This window comes from Apteryx rowi, unplaced genomic scaffold, assembly GCF_003343035.1.
Source record: "Apteryx rowi isolate R43461 unplaced genomic scaffold, aptRow1 scaffold_50, whole genome shotgun sequence".
NCBI lineage: Eukaryota > Metazoa > Chordata > Aves > Apterygiformes > Apterygidae > Apteryx > Apteryx rowi.
Genome location: NW_020450761.1, coordinates 662,640 through 680,624, shown reverse-complemented (window position 1 = coordinate 680,624; position 17,985 = coordinate 662,640). Strand labels below are relative to the sequence as shown.

Sequence of the window (17,985 nt, the reverse complement as noted above, 5' to 3'; positions counted from 1 at the left end):
ATAGTTCCACTAAAATGAATCCAATTAAGCATAGCAATTTCTACATTTAGACTACATTATTTTTAAAAGTTGTTTTCTATGGCACACTTAGTGCCTTTTTTTTTTTCCTAACGCTATCAAGGAGTTCACTGTTTCAGATTGTTTGAACTGGAAAATGCAATGTGTTTTAGACATTAAAGCAATTTTGCAATATGCCCAATTTATTCATTTATACCAACTCCTGATTCTGAAAATTTTTTAAAACAACGTCCCTGAGTTTTGTAGGGTATTCATATTAGGGGTACTTTCTTGATTTCTAAAAGCTATACAAATGCTATGCAGGAGACAGACTGAGCACACAGATCCTGAAGATGCATCAACAAAAACAGAAACACTTCCTTCAAACATCTTTACAAGCTGAATAAAACAAAAGCAGTAAATTTGCATAAGTGACATACCGCAAGTGTCATCTTTAGTATAATAAATGGCAAAAAATATTCTGAGGCTACAGAGCTGAGGGAACCAACTGAGCACCAGAATACAGCAAACACTGGAGGGAGTTTTTTTGTTACCAGCGTACCTCCGGTTGCTGATACCATGCCAACTGCTCTGTCTCGCTGTTCTACTTAGATGGCTATGTTTCAGTCTTCGGCTTCAAACAAAAGAGGACAGACAAGTATAAAAGGTCCCCGGCTCTTAAACCATCAGAGAGCGAGTGAACCCTTCCGACACCTCTCCACTCCATGGAGCATGCAGTGGCACTCCATTCCTCACGGCAGCACGCTCCTCACTTTAGCGGATGCATTTAATAACTTTGTCCATTTGAAAGCAAATTCTTTTCTAGGAGACCATTCTTTAAAAAAAAGCAAAGCCAAGAAAGGGAGGAAACTCGGATCATCTTTGAATATGGGAATTACAAGAAACACGAAGGGTACAGGTTTCCCTGAAGCATGGGGTCAGGAGCAGCTGGCTCAGTTGTCCTTCTCCAGGGCATCTACTGACAGTGCCATTTGGGGCCTGGCAAGGGGGAAGATGTGTATTTGTCACATCATTAATCCAGCTGACTTTATTCACTAGCCTCCATTTCATATATATGCACCAACAGCAATAATTTCAAGCAGCATTTCATTACACCTTGAGACCAGTCAATCAGCAGACTGGAGACTTTAATCCCTGCTCCTGCTCAATCCCTAAGGACAAGCTAGGATCAAACTATGTCCAGCCTTGACTTTCAGCCAGCCTGTCTGCTCGGTTCACACTGGTCAGGTCATTAACACTGCTGATCATCCCACCTAAGGGGGGCTTATAGCTTGAGGATCCCCAAATTATGTTTTCAGACATTAAAAAAAAAAAAAAAAAAGCAGTTGTCCTGCACTTGAAAGTAGCAAAGAATTTCATAAATGCTCACACCAACATCTCACACAAAGTCCTCTTGCTTTTTCATACCCTACAGAATCCAATTTTAAATTACTGCTATTAGCCCAGAAGAATTTCTGCTAAGATTCCTGAGAAGAGATGATTTCTAAGAGGAGCTCTGAGGAGAAAAAAGGTATCAACTGATCTTTACATAAAAATCCATATAATCACTGTTAATTATTAACAGCCACAGACAGAAGAATAACTTGATCTTTAGATAAAAAAGATGGGTGGTAAGCCACAAGAAGTTTATTTTAACAATGAACAAAATGATGCTTGCCAATTTTATCAGCCCTGTGCTTTGTGATATGCTTACATTAAAGACCCACGTACTGAACAATTTACTATTCATTGACTCTATTTTCAATAATTAACAAGCAAACAGCATTCTTGATGCAAAGAGTTTTTTTTCTAATAGTATGACTGAAACAATTATATAGAAATATAAAATGTGCTTAGCCCAAAGAAACAGAGCAACAGTGACTAAGGTTCATTCATTGCTTCTTCAAGTGATAGTACTCTGCAAAACTATTAAACATTTGAATATTTGTTTGCATTTCAGAAAAACAGTTATGAGGTTTCATTGTAAATTAAGGAAAAGAGGAGAAGAGTTTGGGAACACAATATATATGTAAACCTCACCTTTATGATTAAAAATCTACCAACCAACTTTAAAAGATGGGAAATAAAATTTGTGACAACTTCAAACTACAAGTGTCTTCAATCTCTCTGTTTACAGTAGAAAGTAGCCAAAATAGCAAGGGCTTTAAGGCAAATTCCCACTGTATGGGGATACTATCACAAAACACACCATCAATTTCTAATACTCGACAACTAGAGCATCTCTTTCAGGGAAAAAAGAAATCCTTCGGCTCCAGGCAGTCAGTGGGTAGCAGAAAAGCTGCTATTTTCTTCTGCCTTTGACATACCTTTTGTTTTGAAATCCAGCATTCATGAACATTTACTAAATGACCACCTAGAAGTGATTTATTAAAAGAAACAGCTAGCACCAAGAGCTGCTGCAGAAGACAAGTTTTCCTAGACTGTCTTGCTAACCAGATTTGATCAAAAATTGAACCAGGCAGGGTGAATATATAAAAATGTCAATGCATTTTGTTCAAAACACCCAAGCACAATGTTATTTTGGAGTCTTAAATATTTCTGGATTTGCTTCACTGGTGCTGTGCCCCGAGTGCAGCTGAATTTGCTATTGAGAATTTGGTATAAAATCCAACAGTACCAAATCAGAATGGCAAAGATTTTATGCCTGCTTTGCAGTGGTTCAAATGAACAAGAATGAAAAAACAAAAACAAAGAACACACCAGAAGACTTCTGGTTTATCCAGGTACATTCTACCTCATGTAAACCCAAAAAGATCTGAAAACGGTTTTATTAAATTGGATAGATTTAAAAAAAACAAAACAAAACAAAACATCAGCCAACTAACAACTTGTGTCCCCAGAAATGATCAAGTTTCCCTTAATTTACACATGCTTTCACACTTGCATTCACCAGTAATTTCAAAAAGACACAGTGTTCTCCTTTTGCTAGATATTTGTGTATTTACCTGCTATTGCTAAGCTAGATCTATAGTAGCAGTCAAGCTGGCTCAAGCTCTCTGGCAGCACAAGTAAAACTCAAGTTTTCTCACCCTAAAGATGAGAAGCTAGAACTGTGCTGCTTAGGACAGTAAAGCACATGGCTTGGGAGTGCACTCCAGAGAGCCAGGCTTGTTGCTTTTGCTGCTGCTGGGAGGAAAGAGCTGGGATGCTGCTCTTCCCAGCCTGCAGCAGTAGCCATCACCTTGGACAGTCCTTTCCACCAGCAGGGCTATGGGAACACCAGCAGCTGCCAGCTACTTATGGCCTGGGGTGAGGCCACCCACGCTGGTCGGAGACAAGGCTGGAAGACATCAGCAGTGGCCTCAGAGGCCAGGCAAAGGGAAGGACAGAGCCACAGGGCAGGTGTTGAGAAGACACTGCCCTGACCCATGGCACTGTGCCTTGTAACCTTCTTAATCATTCATTCTCCTGCTCCAGGTTCACAGACCTGTGGTGACTTTTTGGCAAGCTCAAAGCAATGGAAGCAAAGCAGATTATCATTCCCTGGCAGAGTAGAACCAGTTCTCAGAAGAACAAGAGACTTATCTGTTTTGCACCACCGCAGGTATATGACACTTCTCCAGAAAGAGAAGGGAAAATTTCATTTGGTGAATTGAACTCTTTCACTGTTGCACATTCAGGCCCAGGCTAGCAAGGAAAATTTGAAGCATTTACTATTCTGACTTTCAGTAAGGCTCTTTAGCAGTTCCTGCCACTGCATCACCAGGAGGACATTAAACAGATAACGAATGTGGCCCATCATGTTATTTTTAAATGCTTTCTAACCCCAGCCAGAACCAACTGCATGTACATGGACAAAATATAATAATCTCCTAAACATTTTCTGATATTTAAAAAAGGAAAAAAATGATTAAAATGATTAAAATAAAAACATTTATTATTTGCCCATGCTCATCACCAAACTTCTGCTAAAATTCCACTTGCTATCTGGAGATATATACCGATATTCACAGAGCATTTAATCCAGTATTCGTCTCCAGGCTGTGTTCATCTGCTCTTGGAATCACTGCCTGCTTTGTCTGTCAAGCAGACTCGCTGAGATTGTTCATCTTCCATTACGCCAAATTTTTGTTTTTCCAAAAGAAAATTGGAATTATGGAAAAATGCAACAGCCTGCATAATCCATCTTGTATTTTTTGGATATTTTTCAATGAGGAAAGATTACAAATGTGGTTTAAAACCTTCCACCTGAAGGGGACCATCCACAAATAAAATCTTGAGGTACACTGCAATTCAGTTATCACTGAAATTAAAATCACAGTTTCACATTCAGTATGGAAACATTCATCTTTCTGAATACAAAAAGCCTGCTGATTCTACARTTCTGGGACACACACATTAAATCATTCAGATCATTGATACTGCCACTATCTATCCATTTGCTACATTCTTGGATGAGAAGAGACTGCAGTGAAAAAAAACACCACATAATAATCAAGACCAGATAGAAACTGGAAGGTCACAGTTACTAGGAAAGAGGAGTGAGGGTGGGTCAGAGAAGAAAATAGACAGATATCAGACAGAATTTATTAAATGAGGGCCTTCTTTGTTTGAGGGTAAAGAAAACCCCCTAAGCGAAGTCCCACACAGTATTTTCCCTACCTAGAATGCATCCTTTTGATAGGCAGCTCACAAACAAAAACCCATATACTCACATGAGTAACAGATTGAAGAAACATGGTCTGGCTTCAGTAGTTAGGTGGAAAACAATGCATTAGGAAAACCGCATTTTGAATTGAAAATAGCCTTCTATTTAGAAGACAAACAAATACCAGTCTGTTTCTAGCACACAGTTAACACATTTCTGAAAAATGTAACAGCCTGGTCATTCCTCCACAAGAGGAGATATTAAGTTTTAAACTAGCATTACTTTAAGAAAGTTCCTGCAGATCAAGGGTCCCCAGAAGCAAGACTGTAGAGGAAGACCAGAAGACAACAACTAGAACCATACGACTTTACCTTTGCAATTCACTAAGCACTCTACTTGTGGATGGGCTAAGGTTCAGCCTCAGAAAGTTCTGCTTTAAATTGAGATGAGTGAGGTCTTGGCTATAAAACAGGTTGGCAGGCAGATGCTCCAGGCTGCAGCATGAAAGATCCACTGAGCTTATACGCTGTGATGCAACCTAGAAATCAAGTAAACCAATATGTTAATAGTGCAATAAGAGAAAAACATTTCCTTCACCCCTACTAGCACAAGATAAAACTTTTCTTAATCACAGCAGAAGTCAGCATCAGCATGTGATGCTGATCCAGCATGGTTCAGATCATTGCTGCAAGTTATTACATGACCTCTTCTTTTGCTCTGTGCTAAAACTAGGTCCACCGATGGCCAGCAGGGGGAAAAAGGCACAGGTTTGTCAATCTAATTTGTGAAATGAATTCATTTTCATCAATTAAGTTATGTGATACTCTACAAGCAGAAAAAAAGATACGGCATTTGACCTTTCTGATAGTAAGCAACAGCAACAAGAAGGCAGAGCTGAAGTCCTCTGTGTGGCTGCATGACTGGTAAATATACCAAGGCAAAAGCAAGTGGAGGGGAGTTATCACCCTAGCCCAGTTTCAAGGATCAAAAAGATGTATTAAATGGCAAATGAAAAGTTATTCCATTTATATCTTGGGGGATGAAGGGGCGGGGGGGGGCACTTGAGCAGCAGCAAAGCATTAAGCACTCGGTTCTTCTCACCATGAATTAGAAAACTGGCCAATAATAACCAGTAAAAACATGACAAAAACAAAACTGAGATTTGGGGGTTTAACTCTATTCTCCAGAAAGCAGGAGATGAGACAAACACAGTCTATAGGGGCTGAGGAAATCAGACTACCTAGCATTACATATAGGTAGTTTGTTTCACAAAGACCTGTAGGCAACAAATTCAAGTAATAGCAACTCTGTTCCTTGCCAAATCTCTGTGACAGTGCTGAGGGAGTGGACTACATCCTGCTGCCCTTTATTATCATTACTTATTTATTTTTTACAAAAACACTGCAACGCAGAATGGTTCCTTATATTTTCTGTCCAACACTATTAAAAAAAAGCAACAATTTCATGAAATCTTACTTATAAAGGCATAGAGATAACTACATTACAAAGCATGATCATGGTGTAATGTAATGCAGTGAGGAGAGTGGGCAAGGAGGAGGGGTCGGACGCCAGCGTTGCAGGACGAGAGGTGTTTCGGAGCCGGCCTTGCCTAGCTCAAGGGAGGAAAAGCAAACAGCTGAGTTCCGTCCCCGCCTCAGGCTTGCAGGGCAGCACAAACACTATGCAAGCAGTTGCAGGATCTGGCAGCTGCTCCCTGCCACGGAAAGGATCATGTCGTTTGGTCACTGGCACGGTTAGTGGTCTCCCATGCTAAGATTCAGCAAGCACAAACAGCATGTCTAAGGGAGAAGGGAGAACACCTCACACCAGCGCACAGCGACGGTTTGTAAGAGCTTCTGAACGCCGGTCAAGGAGATATCACCTAATCATCTAGGCAGAAATATGGCCCTGTTCATAGGGTACCCTGAACACAGACACAGATCATTTTTTGCTGGCATAAGCCAAGTAGCTTGACACTGAAAGGAAGGCCAAGGACTTTTTTTTCTCCTCTTCTCCCCTTCCAGTGCAAGCTACCCAGGCCTCAGGATAAGTGGTCTCTGCTGTAAACACACAACCATAAGCTTCAAGAGGAACAGGCTGTGCAGTGTTTTTCTCTAATGTGACCGTTAATAATCCAGCCCTCCCACAGCCATTGAAATGCTCGAATTTTGGTTACTCAATTAGTTCACTCCTTTTGTTGCTGTTGCTACTGTTTTTCTTTCCCTCGTAATACTAGGCAAAACCTGTTCACGGGCTATTCTGGGCAGCCCTTTCTGAAAGCCAGGTAATCAGTCTACTCACGGTGCCAGAACCTGTCCCCTATGATATGTTTTCTGTGTGATCAGAAATGTAACAGATGAAAGAGCTGACACTTGTTAAATTAAAAAAGAAGAATGTGTAATTTCAGGTGTAATGCTTACATATATTGTTGTTCAACTCCTTGCTCAGAATGTAATTCAAATAGTAATAAGCAACCCAGCAGTGCTTAACACTGTGTGTCACCCCCAAATATTGAAAGTACTAGAACTGATAAATCTGAGTGTGAAACATGATCAAGCAGCTAACTAATTCAAATTTTAATCTGGTCTCAAAAAAAGGATGGAGATCCTTTCTTAAAATCATCAAGTCCCATAAAAAAATTAATTAATGGTAATTTTCTTTTTACAGGTTATATGTCTTTTTTTTTTTTTTTAAAGGAATCACTTTGCTACATGAAGAATTCCATTAAGATTTTTATGCAGTTAACAGATATTTAATGATGCCTCTACCACAGAGGTAATTGTAAGAGGTTAAAACCGTATATTTTAAAAAGGGTTAGTTCTGGAGCCAACTATAATGTTATTGAAATCCTCCTTTTTCTTTTTTTTCTTTTTTCTTTTTTTTTTTTTTCCAGCAAAGCAGTACTCTAACAATTAGTTTCTGACTCCTTACAGGAAATACTTATATAAAATATAGTTATTCTCATGGGTGGAGATAAAGCCTTTTCTCTTTTCATTGCTCAATACTGTTCTGTATCAAATTCCTAGAGAACAGAGGGACAAAGATAAACAACAAAGAAGAGAAAAAAGAACAACATCTTAACAATACTTTCTTTGGGTCACCAGAAACTTTCATCAGTTGTTTTGAAGCTGACTATTAAAACTCAGATGATATTGTTCACAAATTGAGCAATGAAGGGACATGTCAATCTTTCATTTCAATTGATCTAAATGCAGTAAGGACAGTGCACACCTGCTTATTTCTTTATTTGCTATTGTTTATTAGGAGCAAAGTATTTTTCTAAAACACAATACAGCTTTTGATAAAGCCTTGGGTTTCCTGGACTCACTGTGGGGAATCACCACGGAAATAGGCTGATAATGGACGTGATTAGAAGACCCCCGACACTCAAAGAATAAAAAAAGTCCCGAGGAAAGGACATTTCTGGGGAAGTAGGACTGCCACTAGAAGAGAAAAACTAAGACCTTCCACTGTAAGTAAATACCCCACCAAATTATCTAGGCTGGGTTCAACAGACCTGTGTTTCAACAAAAATACTGAGGAGTCAGTGTGGGCAGCAATGCTAGCTAGACTTGAGGGAAACACTTCCTAGATATATGTGAAACAAGCATCAAACTCATTGTACCTTTTTTCCCCTCCTTGGGAAAGTTAACATTTCTACTTTTTTTTTTTTTTAATGTGTATATACACACATGTATATATATGTAAGAACTGCAAGAGTAAGACCACCAATCTCTCTGGAATGTCATCTCATCACACTCTACACTGAACACATCCTAAAAATTTGTTCTTGCACAAAATCCCTGCTGCATTTCCTGTATTAATAAAATGGGGAAAATGGCTGGGGGAACGACACCCTTGGAAGATGGTGTGTGATACCATCTAAGATACTGTAGCTACACAGAGTATGTGTTGTACAGCCAAAGCCTGGCTTTGCCAGAGTTGCAAGACTTGCAACAGTTTCACAACAGTGTTGCTCTAACGCATAGCAAGATACGTACATTTGAAGTACCAGTTTTCATTCAGGGGTTTTTAAACCAAAAAATACAAAGGAACAAGATGAAATGCTTGGCTATGCTCCATTTCCTGAATATGATTTTTAAAAATTGTCATTTATTTTTATTTCTAAGTCTCCCATTGCAACATTCAAGAAGTAGAACACAATAAGGCCAAATACAACTTTATATATCAAAACAGCAAAGTCCAATGGAAGACTTCTATCAGTTCATGTAGGAACCTCAGTTACGCAACCCAGGCCTACAGTACTTCAATTTTTTTTTTTTTTTGGTCTCCATTTGAGTACAGTCTACCAAAGCGCAGTTTCTAAGAAATGATATACAACTACAGCAAGTGTACTACACAAGGCCCTGTATCTTCCCACTGCAAATATCAAGAAGCTGTCACCATGCTTTTAATTTTTCCCCAATAGCAATAAAATGCAGCTTTACTCTGCAAATACCACCGCAAGTAATAGTGCCAGAGAACTCTTCCTCCCTCCCTCCCTCCAGCAGTAAAAGTTCTGTTATTCCCCACCTAAGATCTGCACACTTAAAAAAGAATTAAGACTCTGCCAAATATGAAAACTCATTTTTAAACATTATTTGTCCCAGGATAATCCTTACAAGTATAAACAAGGATTCACAAAAGCCAGTGGTGTCGTAAAAAATTCTGGGGAAAAAAACTTTTTTTATTTAAAGGAAATAGTATTTCAAGACCACTTAAAATGTGGTGTGGGTTCACCAYAAGTCTTTAGCAGCTGGCAACAAAAATTCAGGAAAATTTTTTTATATCAACAGATATTCTTGCCTCTTCTTGCTACAGAGCACTTTGTTTTGTGCAACAGTATAATGCCACCTCTGTCACAGAGCTACGCTGCAAGACTGATGACTGCCTTTGTTTTAAAGCCTTGGCTATGCTACAAAAACGATCTGTTGCTGACAGTGGATGTCAGCAACAGCCACAGCTGAACCCAGCTGTATGGACAAACACAGGCCTTGTTTACACAAGAACATCTTTCCCTATGACCTGTGGTGTGGATTTAAACCAATGTAATTATGTCTTCTTCCTGTTTACCCTCATCCCCTTCCCTATAGCTCTATTCAGATAAGAGATTACTATTTAAGACTTCAGCAGAAGACAATTAAAATAACAAAGCAGCCCACAATGTAAAGGCAGCCAAATTCTCAGTCCGTTTGAACTGATGATGTTAAATTACACCTGCTGCAGAAATGCTAATACGAAAGTATTATAATTTTGCTCCTTCTTTAGAATTTGTTTTTAAACAGGGTGGTAATCATCACGCCCCTCAATGCATGCACAAGGCTTAACTAAACAGTGATACTGAACACTTCAAACATCTAAGCTAAGCACTTAGAGCAAACAAGCTCTCCTCAAAACTAACCTTGCTTCAAATCCTAGCCCTCCTTTCTATTCAAATACCAAAGCCCCATGCAGCAGAGCAGCCCACTGGCTCCAATTTCACAGCAAGGCAACAGATCTGAGCCCTAATCCCCTTCAAAAACTGACTCCAAAAACATTTAGGTGGGTAAACAAGCTAATGCCAAAAACCGTAATGAAAGAGGGAAAAAAATGAGAAATAGAACAAACAGGTTTTATTTTTGTTGCTTTAAAGCAGTACTGTATTTTCATTTTAAAATGAAAACTTTTAAAACAGGTGCAGTCCAAAGGGTGAAAAGGTAAGTTTTTCTTGTCTCTCCTTTTTATTTTCTTTTAAACGTTATATTAAATGCATATCAACTCAAGCTAAGGGTCTTGAAAAGAGAAAATAAAACTTGGCAGAGACTTGAAAACATGCCAGTCAGATTCACAAAACCAACAGGCAAGAGCAGTAATTGCCTACTGAGACAAACGGCCATAGCACATGCTGGTGTGACACCAGTCTATGCACTTCTCATCCTGTTTCTTCTCCGAATGCGAGACTTGACAGGTTACACAATTATGCAGCCAAAAAATACAAAAACCTCATAGCAGTGTGACTAGGGGATACAAAAGTTATTTAACTTGTCCTTGCTCTCCTCTCCTTAGCTTGCGCAAAGATTTATGTAGCTTGTAGAAATAGCTCATTTTTACTCTTGGCTTTTATGCAGAGCTATAGCAATGTAACCGAGAGGAGTAGTAACAAATGGGGCGGGGGTACAAAAATATGCAAAGATAATGATGCAGAAGTTACACACCCTTGCCCTTCGTGGTAAAAGTCTAAAAGAGATTTCCATAGTTATGCAAGTCAATGTCCTGTTCTTAGTGTCAAAATCTTGAAAGCAAGAATTTGTCAAAAAGATGACATTAGTCATCTATCATGTGGAAATGTTTGGAACTATTCAGAAGTTAGTCCAGAATAAGAGTATTCTTTGTTCCCTCAGGAGGAGCGCTCATCTTATAGAGACCAGATAGCTATACCAGTATGACAACTGATACCATACAGGGAGTGATCTCAGTACTGTAACCTTAGTGGTAGTCACCTCAGGATGTTCACACTGACAAGATCCCTGCAAGGATAAGCCTTAAGATGCGACTCTGAGTTAAGGGGCAGTAATTAGCTGTAGCATTAAGCTACTTACAATTCTGGAATGTGAAAATCCATTTGGTGGGAGTAGGTAACATCCTTAAAACAGCTTGTCTGAAAATAACTAGTCTGATATTCACTCCAGTAAATGTTGCCAAACAGGTGACAGTCTCTCAAAAATTGAGAAATACCTCATTTTTTCATATAACTTCTGGTATGCTTAATATTTAAGACGACAAACAGCTGTACTGCTAGTAACCATACTTCACAATGAGCAGCCCTCCAGCAAAGATTTTCTTTCAGCGTTTGCTACAGATTTCGGACTCTTGCCAATGAGACTATCAGCGCCTCCAAACGTCCTTCCTTGCCGGAGTCTCCCCAGTCCCACAAGGGGAGGTTTTTCTAAAAAAGTACCGCTAGGTCTCCAATTTCTGACCCAGGTTCTCCCACACAGCTGCACACTCTGCATTATATAGACTAATCCTGCAACGAGAAACTTTTTCCATGCCATTATTTCACGGCAACTCAGCAAGGCCTTCTGGCTCACCTATTCTACAATACTGTACAAACAACGAATACAGCTCTGCTGGCCTGGGGCCTAAAGCTGTGCTCCAGCACTGACTCCCTCTTCTCCCCAGAGACCCTCCTCTCTCTCCACTGACTACAGAAAGAGCCTAAGGAGACCAAACCTCCCTAAAATTAGTTTTTGCTAATATTTCCTCTCCTTTTTTTCCCTCCCTGCTAGACTTTGGTTGGAAAGGCTCAGTGTTACGGCCATTCAGTGTCAAGACTGAATCAGTTATCAGCTTGTAATTACTGAAGTACTGTGCAATATATCAGTCCTTGCAACTTCCTATTGTCTCGTGGGATCTCCTCAACACAGACACCTAGTTCCCTTGAGCTGTATTAAGAGCAAAGTTACATTTCCCCGCTCACTCCCACCCCTCTACCACCAGAGACAACTGAAAACACTTCGGGATCCTCTGGAAATGAACACATTTTAAAAGGCAACATCTGCAACATCTCACTGAGCTTTTAGCTGTAAACCATGGTTATACCATCCTGTATTTATGTGAGAACTGCACAAATTCAGCTTCAGTATCAGAACCTGACTTAAAGGCTTCAAGTGACATTACTTGAAAGCTATTCCAGATGCATGGGCAATATTTAGTTTTCGACTTCTCACTCTTGGCTGCAACACTTTAATAACTACTCTATTATTAGGTGAAGGCAGCAAGTCCAAATAAAGGACCACAGACTCACTAAATTTCAGTGAGGGGAGAAAAAAAAATTAAAACAGTGAAGCTATAGCTTGGCTAGAATAGAAATTAAAAGAAAAGCTTTTAGTTGCTAATAACACACTTTGGAGTCAGCTGAGTTATTTTAACATAGACAACTAACCAGCTGAATTAAAGTACAAAGCTTCACTGATGAACTATTAGGAGACATAGTATAAAGAAACACATAGAAGATGGAGGTTCATTTCCGAAATGTCAGCTAACCTCTAGTAACAGAAGGCACAAAAATAAGTTTTGCAGGGAGAGAGGAAGAGGAACACTTTCAAAAGTTATACTCAAAAGAAAACCAAAGTTGCTTCAAGTTTGCTTTGCCCATTCTTCTGTTCTCAGACTTGAAAAAACATTTCTTCATGTTTGCATATGATTTTCCCTTCCTTACCAGTAGCTCTGTGCTGTTGGCAAGGCTTGGGTGTGGGGGGGAAGGTGTTCAGAGCTGGTTCTGACCAGTAAGCATTAGTACAGCCTGTCCTTAACACCTCCAGAGAGAACTGAGGTTTGGTAATAAAATTCCCTGCAAGAACGATTTCTGTAGGAATGGTACGGCTCATTAGAGTATCTCAAAACATATACGAAACAAAGTCAATTAGAGAATGGGCAAGCCARGGCAGGTACAAACTAGGGCTAATCTATCCATAAGACTACTGGTTTCAAGTCTCCTTTACAGGAGATTTTGTATTAGACTGTATTCTGTATTAGAAGGTTCTGCAAAGCAAAAGTTTTCCACACTGAAGTTCGAATCTGCATTTCAGTCTTTCTGCTGGCTGACCGTGCGTAATAAGAGTCACACATTAGTATCTGACAGTACCTGAGAGAAAGATTGAGCTACACGCACAAATGGATATGGTCTATTACGTGTCACTTTAATTAACGAGCAGAATCTTCTGTCCTGAAGGAAAAGGCAGTCCCACAGTTGAGTATCTTTAGCTACCTCAAAGGTAGATGAAGCACAACTGACAAGCAGATACTTCTCTACTCAGTAACACTCAACAGATTTCTCTACATCTCCTCAGCACCATTCCTGTGAATCACACAAGCTGATCAGCTTGGTCTTCTATTTTGCAACCAAGCTTAAGAATTCTTTCTTCGATTCTACCGAGTTTCTTATGTATATAAATATGGTCCATAACTCCAAGCTACCATGCTCAGTCAGAACCCAGACCATCTTTTCCTCAGCAGAAATGAAGTCTTATTATTAGAGGCATACATTACTTTCCTCCTCTTCACACTATTCAGACTCACACTGCACAGCATATTCTCCAAAAATAATCCTGAAACTGCTGTATTAAAAAGAGAACTGGAACAATGATTGAGGTAGCTAGTCAGAACTAGGAAACTTAAAAAAAAGCAAAAGTTAGTTCAGTATTGCTTCTTCTGATAGGTCTCTACACAAATTCAAGGAGGATGGAGCATACTGCTGCAGAGGCTCATGTACTACTTAATTGTATAGTATAAACTAAATTTGTTATTATTTTCCACAAGTTCAACAATGCAAGTAGTTATAAACACAGTGATCTGCTCTAATGAGAAAGGAATAAAGCCAGTACAGCAGCATGTCCATCACCCTTGAAAATGATAATGTTGCTATTTGTAGCACTTTGTAAACATAATGTACATTTACATCACAATTTATCTTTTTTAATAGCGGGCTATAATTATCCAGAACACCATATATATTTTCCTCTGCAGACCTCAAGGCAAAGGTGACTGAAACAGGGAAGGGAAAACAAAGGCATACAGAAGAAAACTCTGAATTTGGTAGTTTTTCCACCAAGGGTCACTTCTAGAAATTCCTCATGTTTTACACAGGAAGAATTTCTTTTTTGTGCGTAGGTGTAAACCCACCCAGGCATTCAAGCCCCACATGACAGTTTATTCCCCTCTAAACATGCTGTTGCTACAGTTAACAGTTGTGCAATCCAGTCTGGGAAGTGTTTGAAGAACAGTGGCCTACATATTTTTTATATATATATATATACATACATATGTGCGTGCATGCATGTGTGTGTGTGTGTGTACACACACACACGTATGCCTGTACATCTGTATCTGTACATATTATGGCCACACACAGAGAGCATACACAAGGCAGTCATGCATTATTTAGTCCTTGTGTCTCATCACCTCTTTCTCTACCTGCCTCATTGAACTGAGCACACTGAAGCAGGAAATTATTATTGCAACAAGCTGTCAACACAGTTCTTGTTCTTCCAAATCAGAAATGGGGTAAGTGCTGTGGGGTCAGATAACCCATCTCAGAATGCCCAATCATACATGCCATTTCCAAGAAGATAAAATTCTGTAATACATACCTATTTAAGCTATGCAGTACTTTATTTCTGAGACAGGCATTGATGGCCCATTTTAATTGTATGCCTTGAAGCATGGAGGACTGATAACCATTTTATTATGCTAGCTAAACTGTACATGTCATTAGTGATGTAGTGGCCAGCACTTGCACAGCAATTTCACATATTCCAAAATGTTAAACTCAGTCTGGCTGTTAGAAGTGTCAGACAGCTGGAGAACACCATCACACCCCAAACACAAGCCTCAGGACAGCAAGTTCCACCACTCGGTTACATTTTATACATAAAAACCCCTCTCTCTCCAAATACATTAAGGGTTTAGCCCTTAGTTCTCTTAAATCATCCACCTTTCCACAATTTTGGAAGTGGCAAATGAGGAAAGCCCTCTTCACTGTCTCTTCACCATCAGCTGCACATTCTTCTTTGTCCTGCTGCAGCTTACGCTCAAGTAGTCAGCAGCAGCAGTGCAGGATCCCTCTGCAAGTGGCTGTGCGAGCTCCAGCACCATCGTGCCAACTTCACACAGACAAAATTCTGTGAAGCCATAAAGACATCCCTTTCTCTCCCTCTCTGCTCTCCCTCCCCCGATTGCATAAGCTTATTTTCAGTATTTGGCAAGAGAACAAATGTATTAGATCACAAAGGGCTGAATTTGTCGTTGTTGTTCTCCTTTCGAGCTTCCTTAATTAGGTCTCCAGTATTTCAAAATTAAAAGGAAAAAAAAATGCATGGTGGCATAGAAAACTATCAATATTAATGAATAAGGCACATTTCCTGCTTTTAAAAATATTCTGTTTGAGGCTAAATCAGCATATCTAAAACTGACCTATTTGAAATAAGTATGTCACCAACAAGTTCCATATCTAGGTCAGCATTTATGCAATAATTCTAGACAGTCCTGAAAGTGACTGTTCAACTCAAGGCACACACAGAAATACAAGAAAACCAAACCAAAAACCTATTCACTACCCCCTCCAACAAATCTATTAGGGCAATGCTTGACAGCTGTCTTGCCTAAGATATATTTGACTGTTAGAATGAATCAGATTATACAAGAGATGTTCACTTTTGATTAAATTGAGCCCAAGTCCTTGCAAACATGAATTAAAATCTTTTCCCTAGCATACTTTTATTTATTGTAGAAGTGAAGCATTGGGATTCATCTCATTCTGGAACACTACTAAAAAAGTTGTCATTGCCAATATTCTGTGGGGAGAAAGAGTGCAGAGCAAGCATTCTTTGCAAAGTTTCCTTTCAAAATTAAGCTTGCTATTTAAAAGCTAAAATAACATCATCTTCTAGCTCTTTTGAAGTATACACAAGACAGACACAACAAATTTTTCATAGTTGAAAACTGAAGTGAGAAATTTTAATGAAATATTTTAACAGTAATCTCTTCCTGTGTTAAAATTTATATTAAAACTTACATTATACTTGTAAGTAGCAGAAACCTGTTTTCAGTAGCATATGTCAAGAGCATGAAGAACTGCAGAAGCAAAACAATCACCGAACATTACCGAGTTAGCATGAATGTTAGTTTCAAAACAAACGCTATTACATAACAACTAGGTTTAGAAAAAGTTAGGTATTATTCATAATAATTCAGAAAGCTGCAAGCATTATATAACCCACCACCATTAAAAAAGACTCTGTAAGGAACATGTGACCAAGCCCATAACAAACAACTAGAAGTTCAAAGTTGGAGAGCCATAACACCTTCTGACCTAAATTTGCTATTAGGCCTACAAAACTTTATATAGTATTTTCTTGGTTAGCAAGAGTATTTCAACTACTTTGAACTGAAGCAGCTTCCAAGTTTGCAAAATCTGAGGCAAACTATTTTGCAGAAAGTGTTATTTCTTTCCTGCACGAGAACTCTGTCTGAACTACTGAACTGATACTGAAACTTTCTATCATTTATTTGTACAGGTATATCACAAACAATCCATCTTACATTTAAGCATTTGGACAAGGACAGCATCTGCTTGAGGAAATTTGAGTTACTGTAGCATTACTAGTTTCTCTGTTTCTATTCTCTAGAAACAGTGTTACTGCACAGTACTTCCCACACAACTGCCTTGCATACAATCATGCCTGTGTCTGTCTTTCAGTCTAAGGATAGAAAACCCAAATATTAAAAAAGCAACTTGAAGTGGCAACGTACTGTCTTCAAAACCCATGAATCCAAAAAGCTCAACCTCAGTTTTTGTACTACAAGAATGGAGTATGGGGGGGTGGGGAGATGGGGAAAACTAAGCAACATTTCTTCCGTGAAGCATATTTTTACCAAAAAATGAGCATAGCAAGTTTCCTCAGTTCTGACGGTCTGAAAACACATTTTAAACTATGCAGTTTCTTTCTCCTCTTACATAAGAAAAATGGAAAGACATCATGACTACACGGGGATGTGCTCTCATGCTGGCTATCTTCCCAATGCTGTTGGTCATTTGGGTGAACCAGAGAGAAAGAGAGGAGCACAGCATGACACAGAACAAGCTTATTCTGCCAGTAATTCAGAGGGACTTTCTGACCATTTATCTCTACTTCTGAAGTTCATTGTTTTACACTGTTTTTCTTGCTCATTAGATTCATCCTTCATTCATCCAATGTCAAAGCCTCTGGAGATGAAAGGACACTGCTCTCCCAGAGAGAGCCACAAAGCAACAAGAACTCAAAATGTGACAGACCATACCTTATGGTTTCATAAAACATGCATTGGGGATTTTTGCCTAGAGGCTTAGCACACCCAAGCAGGGATGTCAGAACAGAGTCTTTAAAATGAATTTTAAAACTTCTTACTAGAGAAAATGTAAAAGACATTTAAAATGATGTGTATGTTGGGAGGTGCAGTAGTTATTGCTCAAAGAAAGTTTGACATAATAACAAAACCCCTTGAAACAAAACCACTACCACTCCCCCTTCCCCCCCCCCCACCCCCCAAAATCACACCAACAGCCTGTACCACTGGCAATATACACCACTGCAATGTAAAAAAGATGGTCAGAAAAGATCTGGTGTGCCATACATATCTTTAAGTAATACTACATAAAGCAAGTTGCTTTAACATAGCAAAGAGCATGAACACATATCCCTTTCAAGGGTAGAACCAATGCACAGTTTAGGCACAGTAGAGAACCAAAGAGACAGTGCTACCTGCACAATAGAAGTTCTGTGGTTAAAAAAATAATAATGATAAAAATAAAATAAAAAAAACAGTGGTTCAAGATACACAGTTACAAGATGCTTTAGACA

General features: G+C 39.1%; 1 protein-coding gene across 2 annotated transcripts in view; it reads right to left on the bottom strand.

The window, feature by feature from the left end:
• PHLPP1 (PH domain and leucine rich repeat protein phosphatase 1) overlaps positions 1 to 17,985 on the bottom strand; it is a 101,298-nt gene that overhangs the window by 41,857 nt on the left and 41,456 nt on the right. For both annotated transcript variants that reach the window (XM_026079832.1, XM_026079831.1), the window contains exon 4: positions 4,978 to 5,144. In XM_026079832.1, the coding sequence (XP_025935617.1) occupies positions 4,978 to 5,144 (167 nt within the window). The remainder of the gene's footprint in view (positions 1 to 4,977; positions 5,145 to 17,985) is intronic.